The sequence below is a fragment of the Orycteropus afer genome, unplaced genomic scaffold (genome assembly GCF_000298275.1).
Source record: "Orycteropus afer afer isolate SDZICR_OR568_19922 unplaced genomic scaffold, OryAfe1.0 scaffold00046, whole genome shotgun sequence".
NCBI lineage: Eukaryota > Metazoa > Chordata > Mammalia > Tubulidentata > Orycteropodidae > Orycteropus > Orycteropus afer.
This window is the reverse complement of record NW_006921633.1, coordinates 15793848-15808902: the sequence shown is the minus strand read 5'-3', so window position 1 is coordinate 15808902 and position 15055 is coordinate 15793848. Positions and strand designations below refer to the sequence as shown.

Genomic DNA, 15055 nt, shown 5'->3' with positions numbered 1-15055 from the left:
GGTTTCCGAGGCAGTTATCACTACGGAAGTAGGATTGCCCAACCTTCCTTCCGAGGAGTGGCTGGTGGGTTTGAACCGCCAGCCTTCTGGTTAGCAGTGCGATGCCTTAGGCACTGCGCTACCAGAGCTCCTAATCTATCTATCTATCTATCTATCTATCTATATATCTGCCTTAAATGTCAAGCTGGACTAGCTAATGAATCCATAACTGTGCTGGGAGTTACAAGTATTCCTTGTTGGCTTGAATATGTATATATTTAAATCCTGAAACCCATGACTATTTCAAGTAAATGATGATAATAATAAAAACAATGATTGCAGTCTTATTGTATAGTACTTTATAGCTTACAAAGTAATTTCACATATATTTAGTTTTACAGTTATTTGTACTGAGAAGTTTGGTAGTCTCAAATCAGCAAACATGTTTGGCTGAAGAAAATAAGATTTATAGTCAGCCATTTTTATAATATTTAAAATTAAAAATCTACTTAAAAGTCCTTGTACTTTTTGTTATCTAATTACACAGAAATTGTTCGTTTTAAATGAGATCAGCCCATTTTTAAAGATGATAAAATAAAACCAGAATGGACTGTCCCTCCACTTTGTTTTGTGCTTTTGGTCCTCTAAGATTAGAAGTGATTGTCTTTCATTATAGAAGGATAACAAATGTATTTATATTGTACCAAGATATCTTATAGCAAATACTTGCTGCGAAGGGGATCAATAGCAGGACCACTTCTGATCATTTCTTACTTCAGTAGAAGAAAATAATTGCAAAATACCAATTCAAACTAAACTTGTTTGTGGTAAGGTGCTCTGGTGGTACAGTGGCTAAAGCATTCAGCTGGTAACCAAAAGGTCAGTGGTTCCAACCCAACAGCTGCTCCATGGGAGAAAGATGAGTCAGGTCTGCTTCCATAAATATTTATAGCCTTGGAAACTCTATGGGGCAGTTCTACTCTGCCCTATGAATCACTGTGAGTAGGAATTGTCTCAGTGCAGTGGGTTTGATGTTGGTTCGGTATGTGGTAACTATGAAGAAATCATCACTTTAGAGTATTCATGAATAAAAACAGGCTTAAAATCATTCATATAATCACATTACTTTTCATGCTATTTGTCATGGATGTTTGTACTATTTTCATAATTCTAATTAATCCATTTTAAGAGCCAGTTGTGTGGTTCTGAAGACTGGGTGCAACTTGGAACTAATGATTCCAGTCAATACAAGTTGTACTAGTTTAAAACCTTGACTTTGAATGTCTTAGAGCTCTAGAAGACTGATAGGAAAGCATGGTTAGTACTTGTGACCCACCTAAAAATTCTTCATGTGTTTTTCACTTTTAGTTTAGGCAGTTTGGTTTGGTGGTGTAAAAATTAGTTACTGAGTGCTGAAGGATAAGCATAAGCTAGATGGAGGAGGTAGGTAACACCTAAAATGAAAATTTAACCATAGAGTCATGCCACCTTTCCCCACGGTATCCCACATTTCTAGCACTGTTGCAAGAAATGATTACTGATTTTCACTTTATGGAAAAGTTAACTGTGTTATTGTTATTCTACTTTTTATTTTAAAAGATTCACCTGGTTTCACGGGGTTTTTTTTTTGTTTTTGTTTTTGTTTTGGTAACAGGTATCTTTACCCGAGGACAGCTGAGCATTGTGGACATTATCTTCCAGCACATTCATTGTGAGGAGATCTGTGAGGCAATAAACATCCTGAGCAGCATGAACTGGAACACTCTGGGCCCCCAGTGCTTTGTTAGCATGAGTGCCATTGTAAACCATCTTCTTAGACAGAAGCTCACTCCAGAGAGAGAAGGTCAGACTTGAGATAGATTTCATGAATGGGTTATGTATATACATGAAGAAACATATGCTTGAAGTATTGAGTCAGTTTTTGTCATTATGGTTTTGAATTATGTTATCAAAGATTAAAAGACAAAAATATTAATGCCCTATTAAAACTGAAAGGATCAGATATCAAGTAATTACTCTCATAATGCATTGTGCAGTATTTGTCAACATAAAAGAACAATTTTTCTGTATATGGTCATGTTGGAACTTACAATACAGCCATTGTACAGTTGAGTCTGAGCTTGTGTGTGGAATATGCTCGGATTTCAAACTTTGATCAGGAATTTCAGGTACTCACTGAAATCTGGTAGACAAAGGACCCCAAACAAAGTCCTTGTTCCTCCTTCACTTCAGACAACAACACTTTTTTCTTGGGTTCAGTCTTCCACCCAAACAATAGTCCTTTCCACTCATTTTTATTTATTTATTTAATTTTGATAAATTTGCAGTCCAGGCTGCTCCTGCTTGTTTCAGTTCTTCCAACTTGGGACTTGTCCTGACTCAGAGTCTCACCGTAAATATTTATTTAATGTTAGTTAGTGTGCTTTTTGGAAGTAGTCCAACTCATGTATGAACATTCCGGTATTTCTACAATGGAAAAATGCCTGGCACGGTGCTTGGCACACGGTGGGTACTCAATAAATATTAGTTAAAAATAAAAAGATTATAACTCTAAATATAGTGCCTAAGGCTTTTCACTGCTAACCAGAAGGCTGGCTGTTCAAACCCACCAGCCACTCCTCGGAAGGAAGGTTGGGCAATCCTACTTCCGTAGTGATACTGCCTCGGAAACCCAAGGAGGGGTTGCTATGAGTCAGGTCCGACTCCACAGCAATGGTTGCCTTGCCGTGCCTTACGTATTACTGTAATATTTCTGTCTGTAGGGTTATCTCAATTATTTCTTAGTATTGGTTCATTCTCAAGATTGAGTACATGTCAAAAAATAAATAAATAAATAAGCAGAGTTCCCATACAATGCCTGTTATGTGCCGTCGAGTTGGACCCGACTCATAGTGACCCCTCCTTGAGTTTCCGAAGCAGTATCACTACAGAAGTAGATTGCCCCATCTTCCTTCCGAGGAGTGGCTGGTGGGTTTGAACCTCCAGCCTTCTGGTTAACAGTCAAGTGCCTTAGGCACTACGCTACCAGAGCTCCCAACTATTTGGAGGTTTGGGAAAGATCATCTTCCTTCCTAGGAGTGGCTGGCGGGTTTGAACCACCAGCCTTCTGGTTAGCAGTCAAGTGCCTTAGGCACTATGCCACTAGAACTTGTTTTGGTATATACTATATAAATTTCAATTTGAAGAACAAATATAGAGAAGACAAAATATTGATTCTCACTCAGGACACTGGGGAATTGTTAGCCCCATAGTGACTTTGTGTTGTAAGATTAATGTGTTATAAAAAGGATTATTAGGGACGTCACAAATAGGTATTATCAGATTCTTGCCTTAATAAAGGATATTTTCAGAGAAACCTGTAGGGGAGATACGGAAATAAAAAGCTTATATAATACTTGTTGTTGTTATGTGCTGTCGAGTCAGACCCAACTCATAGTGACCCCTCCTTGGGTTTCCAAGGTGGTATCACTACGGATGTAGATTGCCCAACCCTCCTTCTGAGGAGTGGCTGGTGGGTTTGAACTGCCAGCCTTCTGGTTAGCAGTCAAGTGCCTTAGGTATTACACTACCAGAACTCCTACTAGGTTATTAAAATAAAAATGCTCGCATGATGCCGGGTTATCAGAATATGTACATTTTAAGTAGATATGTGCATTTTTCCCCATGTAACTACACAACACATTTCTAAAACATTCAGAATTCTTCTCTGTTGAGATTTATTCTATCTGAATCTAACAAATTTGACATGGTAATTTGTTTTCCTTTTATTAGTGGAACCCAGTGAGCTCTTTCATTTGTGACAGTGTTGTGCTTATCTTTGAGATCTTCATTTCTGCCGTAAACATCAAGCTGGGCTATCTAATGAATCTGTAACTGTGCTGGGAGTTATGAGGATTCCATGTGGGCTTGAACATTTCAGATGTACGAAACATGCTGTCAAGAAAACAAGCAATGGCAAAAAATCTAGCTTGTTTTCACAATAGCATTGCTGTATTCAATTTTAATCTAAATTGACTGCTGCTTTGAAAGAAAATACTCCTAAAGTTCATCTTACTTTACTGTCTAGATTTTAGATTAGAGAAAGAAATTACCAACAGCTTAGCCAAGTCCATAGCAATTACTCTGATGAGATATTTAATACTTTCAAACCCAAATATGCCTAAAACTAAAGAGTTTTGCTGTAGGGAATTGTTTATTTGGCCCAGTGCTAGTAGCATAAAAATCAGCAGAGTCTTACTGTGAGCTGTGGTGTTCTCATATATACTCATACTCTCACTGTTATGGTAATTACTTAACATCCAGGTATTTCTGGGGAGAAACACACCGTAGGTATATCTTGGTAAAATTTTGAAGTAGGCAAAATGAGCCTTTGTCCCTACAGGACTAGTGCCTCAAATGCTAGGTGCTTGATGTTCCCACAATCTCTAGTTCATCAAAACCTTCTCACCAATCCTTCTTGCCTAGGAAAGGTGTCATTCGACCACTAACCGTTTAGCATGTGGTCTCATCCAAGGGTGTTAGTTAGCTTTCGAACTTGGGCAAAAGCAGAATCTTATTGATTGAGGCAGGTTTTAGGGAAGATAGAGGGAATATCCTGTTTTGTATGTGTTGTTTTCAAGCTATGTTGGGAGCTCTTATGGCATAGTGCCTAAGGCTTTTCACTGCTAACCAGAAGGCTGGTGGTTCAAACCCACCAGCCACTCCTTGGAAGGAAGACTGGGCAATCTACTTCCTTAGAGAAGCCTTGGAAACCCAAAGAGAGGTCGCTATGACATGTCGAATCAACTTGATGGCAGTGAGTTTTATTTTTTCTACTATGTTGATTGCTGTACACAGTAAGGAAAGGTTAGATGTCTCCTTCCAGCTAAAGAGAGCAAATGTTGATTACAATGTGAGTTGATTTTACTGGAAATACTAGTTCAAACTGTGTTACTTTCATGAGTCACTGTTTTAATTACCCATTTGTGGTGAGAGGTTGGTTCATTATGGATTTCTTCAGTTTTGACAGCTTTTTGTTGCTCAGAGTCATTGTCAGCTTTGCCTCAAGTGAAAGTATATACACAGGTTTGTTTTTGTACCAGCTGTCATATTTCAATTTCGTCTTTCCTGCAACAAGCTCACATTTCATCCAAGTTTGAAAAACCTGACTGACTGCAAACATGAGTACTCTGTTGTAATTGAAGGAGTTTCACTTGTTTTAGCGATACTATGTTTGAATTCCACAGCACAGCTTGAGGCAAGCCTTGGAACCTTCTATGCTCCAACAAGACCACTCCTAGATGCAACTATATTGGAATATAGAGACCAAATCAGCAAATATGCAAGGAGATTCTTCCACCACTTGCTCAGGTGAATGATATCTTTGGATTAATTAGTCTCAAACTAATTACCTATTTCAGAAACCATCTTCCTAAAATAGAAGATTCCAGAATATGGTTATTCATTTTCTAATAGCCAGTTCCCTAAGAGAAAAACAAATCTCTTGATGTTCTTTCTTTAATTTGCTCTTTTTTTTACCCCAAAGGAATATAATTGAATATTGTTTAGGGCTTTTCCAGCGTCACTGGAATATAACTGCCCCTTTAATATGATAGCAAAAAGACCAGCTCTGTAAAGTCAATTTTAAAATACTAATTTAATTTGCTCCTAGCACTAGAGAAATTGTTTAGTTTTGAGTGAAGCTAAAAATATGAATGCTCTGAGATAGTCATTGGTTTGCTTTACTTTCTGAATTACTATGGAAAGATTTGTCCATTGTCCTGTAATATAATGTAGCAAGTTGACTCATTTTCTCTGCTTTAAAGCATATAATATATTTCCTTAACTTTAGGAATTATGTGGAAGAACTAGATAATATTGTCAAGAAATTATTCTGAGAAAAGTAATGTAGAAGTTGAGGGACTACATACAGCATTCTCCATTTATGTAAAGTTCAAAAAATCAGAATGGATGGATGGATGATGGTTGGTTAATTAGTTTAGGGTATAAATGTCACAATACTATAAATAAAAGGAAGGAAGTGATTAACATAACATTTAGTATAGTGTGGGGATAGGTAGGTGAAGAGAAATATGATAGGAACAGGGACATGGAAGCCTCAAAGATATTAATAATGTTCCATTTCTGGGTTTATATGGGAGTCCATTAAATCATTATTCTTTTAATTGGGTATGTACATTTTGTATAGTTTTTGTATAGTTTTATGTATGATAAATTTTAAAATAAGAGTGTTCAACTTTATGTATGAAGAGAACATATTACATCAATGAGTTTGTTGTAGTTTTATTTTACTAGTAATATAATCTGACTGTTAAAATGCTTTTTATTTTTTAAAAGATATTCACTTAAATTCCTCATCCTTTTTTTTTTTTTTTTAAGAATAATCCTGTTAAAGGGCTATTATCATTCCACAGATGAGTAAACCGAGTCATGGTTAGGTGGGTTGCTTGGATTAAATAGCAGGTTATTGGTGGTACAAGATCTTAAGCCTGATTTTCCCAATTGCCAGCTCCTTACTCTTTCTTAAGCCCAATGGCCTATCACTGATTATGAATTTTTTCGATGCTGTCTTGTAAAATACCTGGAAATTGTCATACATTTATGAGTAGACCAATAGGTGTTCTCAAGGGGGAGTTTCAGATTGGTCAGGGTTTGTGGACCCATATTGTTTTGTGGGTATTTGTATTCTATAATTAGGTTTCTATTTGTAAAGTGGCACTTTGAACTCTATCCAGCAATGAAACCTTTGGAAAACAGCCTTTTTAGAAGCTCAGAAGCATCACTATATTACAAGAGTTCTGATTTGCAATTGAATCTTTATATTGGAATGGCTTTAGCATTTTCTAAGAGACTCTTCGCCCTGAATGAGGCAAATCTCTCTATATAAAAATATGCCAGAAGTCTTGGGTCTCATGTCACATTTATTTAGACTTAGGCCTTTGTTCTTTGCTCTCATTGCTACTATTTTGTTTTCTCTCCTTCTGGATAAAATTAATGAATTTACTTCCTGCCTGCAGAAACCCAAACAGATTAATGTCAGTGAAACAAGGAGCTCTGGTAGCATAGTGCCTAAGGTACTTGACTGCTAACCAGAAGGCTGGCAGTTCAAACCCACTAGCCGCTACTCGGAAGGAAGGTTGGGCAATCTACTTCTGTAGGGATACCGCCTCAGCAACCCAAGGAGGGGTTGTTATGAGTCGGGTCTGACTCGACAGCACATAACAACAACAACAACAACTGTGTGTCTGGCCACTCTTACTTTATGCATTGGTTTGGTTCTGCATAAGTGTCACATTTTGTAACCATTCTGTTGGCCCTAGGATGCTCATATTTACTGTCACACATTCTACTAATGTACAGTTTGTTTGTTCATTGAGTTTTCTCAAATGCAATTTTCTAATTCTTTTTTTTTTTTTGCATACCTTGGTGAGGTGATTACTATTATTATACTATGGCTGTTTGTGCATGGTCACATCTGGAATTGGACATTTTCCCTCAATATACTGGCTTTTTTTGTTTTCTTATTTTGCATGCTTTGCTGCTGTTTCAGTTGTAATGAGTTTTTATTTGTCTTTCTTTTAACAGTAGACTATAGCATGCAGAGCTGGTGGCACAATGATAAAACACTTAGTTGCTAATCGAAAGGTTGGCTGTTTGAACCCACCAATTGCTCCATGGGAGAAAGATGAAGCAGTCTACTCCTATTAAGGTTATAGCCTTGGAAACCCTATACTCCCTGCCTTCAAGTCAATTCTGACTCATAGCAACCCCATTGGGTTTTGAAGGCTGTAAATCTTTTTGGAAGCAGACTACCTCATCTTTCTTCTGTGGAGCAGATGGTGGGTTCAAACCACTGACCTTTTGATTAGCAGGTAAATGCCTTAACTACTACACCACCTGTAGGGCAGTTCTACTGTGTCTTATGGGTCACTATGAGTTGGGAATGACTCAATGACATTGAATGGGTTTTGTTTTTCACATTATGAAAAAATAAAATTAAGTGGAGAAGAAATTAAATGAGATAGTTTAAGTTAGGACCATTCTTTTCTTTAGTCTACTGCCAAGAAAGTTTCCTGCTAAGGGGGAAAAGAAATAGGCCAAATGCCTTTATGTATTTTTATGGTGTTAGAAGCTCTGATGGCACAGTGGCTAAGGCACTTGACTGCTAACCAGACAGCTGGCGGTTCAAACCCACCAGCCACTCCTCAGAAGGAAGGTTGGCCAATCTACTTCTGTAGTGATACTGCCTTAAAAACCCAAAGAGGGGTAGCTATGATGGCAGTGAGTTTGAGTTTTTGAGAATTGCATCACCTTCTGCACTTTGGCTAGCTGATTTTTTAATACTCTAGAAAAGTTATTGGACAGTGGAGTAAATCCTAAATAGTAAAGACCAACATAAGGAATTTTCAATTAAGATATATCTTAATTTTCTTTTTACTCGTTCATACTATTTAGATATTTAGACAAATTTTTTTTAAATGTGCTTGTTTTTTGTTTGAGGCAAATGACTGATGAACTTTTTCTGTCATGAAATTTGAAAGTGGTTACATGGAGTTTAGATTAAATTCAAGGACAAAAATGGAGCTTCTGGAAGATGATTTCTTTGCTATTGCTAGTATCTATTCTTAACCTAGTTTTTAAAAATTATAAGCTATATTCTTTACTTTTCTATCTTTGTCCTTAAAATGACATGTTGCAGAGATATGGGGGAAAAAAAAAAGATTCCCAGCCGCTGACTTCTTATAAGAAGCCTGAAAAAGATATATATATACATCTGTGGAACTTGGTCGCTCCAAATGCTTGATGGCTTACTGAATACCAGCACCAGAAGAAGCCAGAGCTACTCATAGTGTACTCATTTTGCAGATGAAGAAAAGGAGCCCACAGAGTTAGAGTTGTACCTAAGATCACTCACTGGTTAGAGCTGAAGTGGAACTCAGATTGTCTGAATCCACACTGGATGCTTTCGATAAAGAAGGATAACGTATGACAGTGATTTTAATTGCTTCCAGAATACAAAGGGTGAGGTCAAAATAAGAATTTGTGGTAATCGGTGAGTATATTATCTGGATTATTAAAAGAAATGTTTTTGTACTGTTTTGGTTTTGTCTTGATAGATGAATTCCACACCATCTTTTCACATTTCTTCACCCTTTTTATTTTTAGCAAGTACAAAAATTATCCTGAAGATCTTCTTCCAAATCCAAACATATTCTCAACTTCAAAACTTACTTCTCATTTTCTTTCCTGACACCTCTTTGTGTGCGTTCAAGGTGATCAGTTTTCATAGAGAGGCACTCCCAAGAAATGTCAATAATAACTCTTTACATTCAAGTCAGAAAGCGGGAGAAGCCCAGTCTCTAGATGGCAGCTCAATAAAGTATTTACTGTCGTAAATATTTAAAGCAACGACACAGTCTAATTCATAAAATCATTAAGGTAGAGGAGACTTACCTTTGGAAGGCAGATGCAGCTTTGCTTAAATGAAGTTTAGAAAGTGATTATTCACCTGTTTGCACCCATGAAATTAAACAGTCCTCTAAAGTCCTTCCCCTTCTGACTAGGGAAGAATTAATAAGTAAGAGCTTTTTATCATAAACATATAGAAGCTATAATGAAAAAAAAGAAACAAACCCACTGCCTTTGAGTCAATTCCAGTTCATAGCAACCCCCACTGGGTTTCCAAGGCTGTAAATCTTTACAGAAGTAGATTGCCTCATCTTCCTCCCACAGAGCAGCTCTTGGGCATGACCAACCTCCTGGTTAGCAGCCAAATGCCTTACCCACTATGCCACCCGAGCTCCTTAGAAACTATAGTAATAGTAATAATAATTAATAAACCAAACTCATTGCCATCAAGTAGATTCCGATTCATAGTGACCCCTACTGGGTTTCTAAGGCTGTAAATCTTTGCAGAAGTAGATTGCCTCATCTTCCTCCCACAGAGCATCTGGTCGGTTTGAACTGCCAGCCTTCTGATTAGCAGTCAAATGCCTTAGGCACTGTGCCACCAGAGCTCCTTAGAAACTATAATAGGAAATCCTAAATATTGATGAAATAAAACGAAAGTGCCACATATGACACTTATTTTACTAACCAGAAATATAAAGGATTAATGATAATTTCGTTTTATTTGCTTTTTTCCCTGTCTTTACTGTAGGACTATTCCCTTCTAACTCACATGGTCTTATGTGATTGTGGCACAGAGAGTCATGCTTTCTAAATGCTTATACATAATAAGCAAAATATTTGAAGAGGGAGCTTTATTACTTAGAAATAAAAATGTTATACTTATGCTGAAGTATTTATGGGGAAGTGTGCTGATGTCTGCCTTTTCTCTTGTAATATAAATAAGAAAAGATTGATGAATGATTGAATGATAGAGGGATGGGTAGGTATATAGGTATGTGATCAAGCATCGTAAAATGATAATTGTAGAATCCAGGTGGGGAGTAAGTATCCTTTCATCTTTGTTGTATGTTTGAGATTTTTTATAATAAAATGTTGAAGATGAGATACATATATAATTTTGGAGCCAATAGTTACACTTAAATTTTTTTGGGGGAGAAAAAGGGTGTTTTTTTCTTTGAAATGGCTTTTAGCTGTGCAAAATATATTTGTAATTAAAAGAGGTATTAACTATTTCATTTCTAAATGACTTATTCAGTTATACTTTTCACTAATGGAACATACATAGTAAGTAAGACAATATATGAGATTATTTAAAAGAACAAATATATTTGAAATTGTTTCAAAGAACGAGTATTTTAAAAATTACTTGAAGGATATTCAGGCAATAAGACGATAAATTTGCAGGACAAGAACTTTAGATCACCTAAAAATGCTGGATAATATACTAAAAATATTTGTTTAAAGCATGGTTGAACTGGCAGGAAGCTAAGGGAAACAATCAGAGGTTGAAATGACAAAGATGCTTGATTCCACAAGAATAAGCAAACTCACAGTTCGCCTTGAGGGCATCTGCTGGCACCTGGCAGTGAGGTGCTTTGTTTATAAAGGCTCTGTACTCAGGGGTAGGAAACAAAGCCTAAGGCTCAAGCAGAGTGGGAGGCTGGATTAGAGAGAGATCCCCACAGGAATATTGGACCCTTGAAGGGGTAGCATCCTCCCTGAGTGAGTTAGAAAGATGGAAGGTCTGAGATGCAAGAAGAAATGGTGGGCAGAAAATAGTGACAAACTTGTGGGAACCGAGACAAAAACTGATTATATAAAATGTTAAAAATAATATCTAATTCACGAGGCTTACAAAAATAAAATCCTGGACAATAACAACATATGAATCAGGAGGGAAGTGCAGAGAGTTAAATCATTCTAACCTACCCACTGCTGTTCAGTGGAGATGGCAGAATAAAACTGCCCCATAGGGTTTCCAAGGCTGTGAATCTTTACAGAAGCAGACTGACACGTCTTTCACCTAGGGAGTGGGTGGTAGATTCAAACCACTGACCTTTTGATGAGCAGATAAATGCTTAACTACTGTGCCACCAGAGATCTTTAAAGCATTCTAAGACCCTTGTATCATTCAAGAAGATAGTAAAGATACTAATTTGCTCCAAATTTTATGAAGCAAAATATGCATGGTAGAATTTCTAGCATAATCACCAAAAGAACAGAAATAAAGAGTATATAATTTGCAAACAAGTAAGGTAAAATGTTGAATGAGGGAAAACAAATCAAACCAAAAGCAGACAGCAATTGGAAAGGGGGAAGGCAGGAGGAAAACGGGGGAAAATAGCTGGAAAATAGAAAATACACAATGTAGTAGTAGAAATTAACCCAAAGAAACTCAGTAATTATTTTCAATGTAAGTGGGCTACATTTTTCACTTGAAAAGACTGTGGAACAGATTTGTTTTTCAGTACAGCTAACTCCTGTTTACAATGGACATCTAAAACACAGAAAATTTTAAAGTTAAAGAACATAAGTTAATTATACCTAAAAGAAATACTCAAAATGAAGCAAATGTGGTTACAGTAGTGTTAAACAAATAAATAGTCTTTAACACAAAATTCAGTAGCAGAGGTGACTAGAGATAAATATTGATGGAAAAATCGACTCTCTGGGAAGGTACAACCATTCTAAATGTGTATAATATAGTTCAAAGTATGTAAAATAAAAAATGACAAACTCACCATCATAGTTAAAAGATTCCCAACTCCCTTCTTGTGGTAACTGATGGATTAAACAAACAAAATACCAACAAGTAAATACAAAGATTTTAATAATACAATTGAAAGCTTGCTATAATGGACATGTATAGAGTACTATATCCAACTTCTGCAGACTGTATTTTTTTTTATGAACATTAAAAAAAAAAACACACTAAAAATTGACATCTTCTAGAACATAACATCTCTAAAAATTTAAATGAATGTGTTTTATTTTCCCAACTATGAATTACTGAGGTCGACATTCCAGGCACTATTAAAGCCAGGAATATAGCAATGAACAAAACAGACCAACAACAACAACAAAAAAAAAGAGAGACATTATAGAATTTACATTATAGTAAAGGAAGCAATATATAAATAAGTAAGTAAAATATATAGTGTGTCAGGTAATGATGTGAGTCCTGAAAGAGAACAAAGCAGGGTCAGGGGCTAGAGGGTATTGGGTGGTGGGGTGAGTGAACTGCAATTTCAAATAAGGTGGTCAGGAAAGGGCTCACTAAGAAGGTGAAATCTGAGATAAAACCCAGAAGGGAAGCCTGTGTGACTGGAGCAGAATGAATAAGAGGCAGAGTTATAAGCGAATGGGTCAGGAAGGTAGCAGGTGGCTAGATCATACAGGTTTTGTAACTATTTGTAAGAGATTTGGATTTTCTTTTTTAAATACTAGGGGAAATCAGTAGATTATTTTGAGGAAAGGAATGACTGGATAATTTGGGAAGCTATGTTGTGAATAGGAACTCTGGTAGCGTAGTGCCTAAGGCACTTGACTCGTTACCAGAAGGCTGGCGGTTCAAACCCACCAGCCACTCCTCAGAAGGAAGGTTGGGCAATCTACTTCCGTAGTGATACCACCTCAGAAACCCAACAAGGGGTTGCTATGAGTCAGGTCCAATTCGATGGCACATAACATGTTAGAAGGTAAAGGGCAAGGATATCAGTTGGGAAGCTATTGCAATAATTACATGAGAAATGGTAGTTGTTTAGAAAGATTTAGTAACAAAAGGGATGAGAACAAAGTGATTAGATTTTTGACATATTTAGGAGAATTTGCTGAAGGATTTACTGATAGATTAGATGAGGGTTATGATATAAAGAGAAGTCAAGGATGACTTCAAGTGTTTGGGTCTGAGCAGCTGGAAAAATGGAGTTGCCATTGACAATACTAATAAGACTACAGTTAGACCAGGTATGTGGAAAAAATCAGGAGTATTGTTCTGGATATGCAAAGTTTAAAAAATACAGAGGAGATTTCTGGGACAGATTTATAAAAGGAAATATATAGCCTTAAATATGTTTTTAGAAGATAGACTAAAAAATTACTAAGTCACACAATTCAGGACATTTTTAGAATCATAAAATAAAGCCAAAGGAAACTAATAATAAATATCAATTCAGAAATTACTGTAACAGGAAACAAAATTACAAGAGGATTGATATGATTAGTAAAACAGAAAAAGAGATGGCCAGTATAAAGAGTGTGAATGGGACCGAATGATAGATTTATCAGAGATTTTAAAAAATTGAAATAAATTAAGGGTATAGTATTAACAGCTTCATGGCAACAAGCTTGAAAACTTAGGTGAAATAGGAAATTTCTTGGAAAAATAAAAATGATGAAAGCTGACTGAAGAAGAAATAGAAGACCTGAATAGCTCTCTAGGAGCTCTAGTGGTGTAGTGCCTAAAGCATTTGACTGCTAACCAGAAGGCTGGCGGTTCAAACCCACCAGCCACTCCTTGGAAGGAAAGTTGGACAATCTACTTCCGTAGTGATAAAAAAACGCAACCACTGCCGTGGAGTCGGATCCGACTCATAGTGACCCCTCCTTGGGTTTCCAAGGCTGCTGAACAATGACACAGCTACATGCAGGGTCCAAACGTGCCATAAGCTGGAGACAATTCCCAAAGCTACTTCTTACATATGGGAAGCAGACCACATGCCCAAAGCAGCTACTCAGCTGCTTCAATAGATTCCACCATGGACTTAATTACCAATCTCACCATGGGAAATAACTACATTCAGCTGCCCAACCACTCAGCAAGCCAAGTTGACACACAAATGTGACCACCACACACGTCCTCTTCTGAATCTGGCTTGCACCTCTGCAAGTTCTCTGTCAATATACTGCTGCAACCGTTTTTGAATTATCTTCAGTAAGATTTTACTTGCGTGTGATATTGTTTGATAATTTCCAGATTCTGTGGGATCACCTTTCTTTGAAATGGGTACAAATATGGATCTCTTCCAGTCAGTTGGCCAGGTAGCTGTCTTCCAAATTTCTTAGCATAACTGAGTGAGTGCGTCCAGTGGGGCATCTGTTTGTTGAAACATTTCGATGGGTTTTCTGTCAATTCCTGGAGCCTTGTTCTTCGGCAATTGCTTCAGTGCAAGTTCGACCTCTTCCTTCAGTATCATTGGTTCTTGATCATATGCCACCTCCTGAAATGGATGAAGATCTACCAATTCTTTTTGGTACAGTGACTCTGTGTATTCCTTCCATCTACTTTTTTTTTTTTTGCAATTTTTTTTATTATTATTATTGTGGTTTGGGTGAAGATTTACAGAGCAAATTCACTTTCCATACAGCAGTTTACATATACTTTGTCTCATGACATTGACCACAGTTTACCACAATGCAAAAGCTCCCTCCCACTTCCTCCCCATAGTTACCTCTTCCCAGTGTCCATCCCTCCATGGACTCCTGCCCACTAAGCTGTCTCCCTGTGCATATGCAGCCCTTCTTTCTAAATGATTGTTCTCGCCAAGGAGTGTATCTACCTCAGGTAAATGTTCAACTCATATGCCTGTCTTCTGTTTGGCTGGAAAACCACGGGTATGGGTTCAATTCCAGACCTCAAGGACAGCTAGGGGCCATAGTCTCAGTG

General features: G+C 37.1%; 1 protein-coding gene across 1 annotated transcript in view; it reads left to right on the top strand.

Moving 5' to 3' along the window:
* LOC103194634 (WD repeat containing planar cell polarity effector) overlaps nucleotides 1-15055 on the top strand; it is a 506739-nt gene that overhangs the window by 151884 nt on the left and 339800 nt on the right. The window contains exons 11-12 of the mRNA XM_007938048.2: nucleotides 1634-1822; nucleotides 5205-5328. Of these exons, the coding sequence (XP_007936239.2) occupies nucleotides 1634-1822; nucleotides 5205-5328 (313 nt within the window). The remainder of the gene's footprint in view (nucleotides 1-1633; nucleotides 1823-5204; nucleotides 5329-15055) is intronic.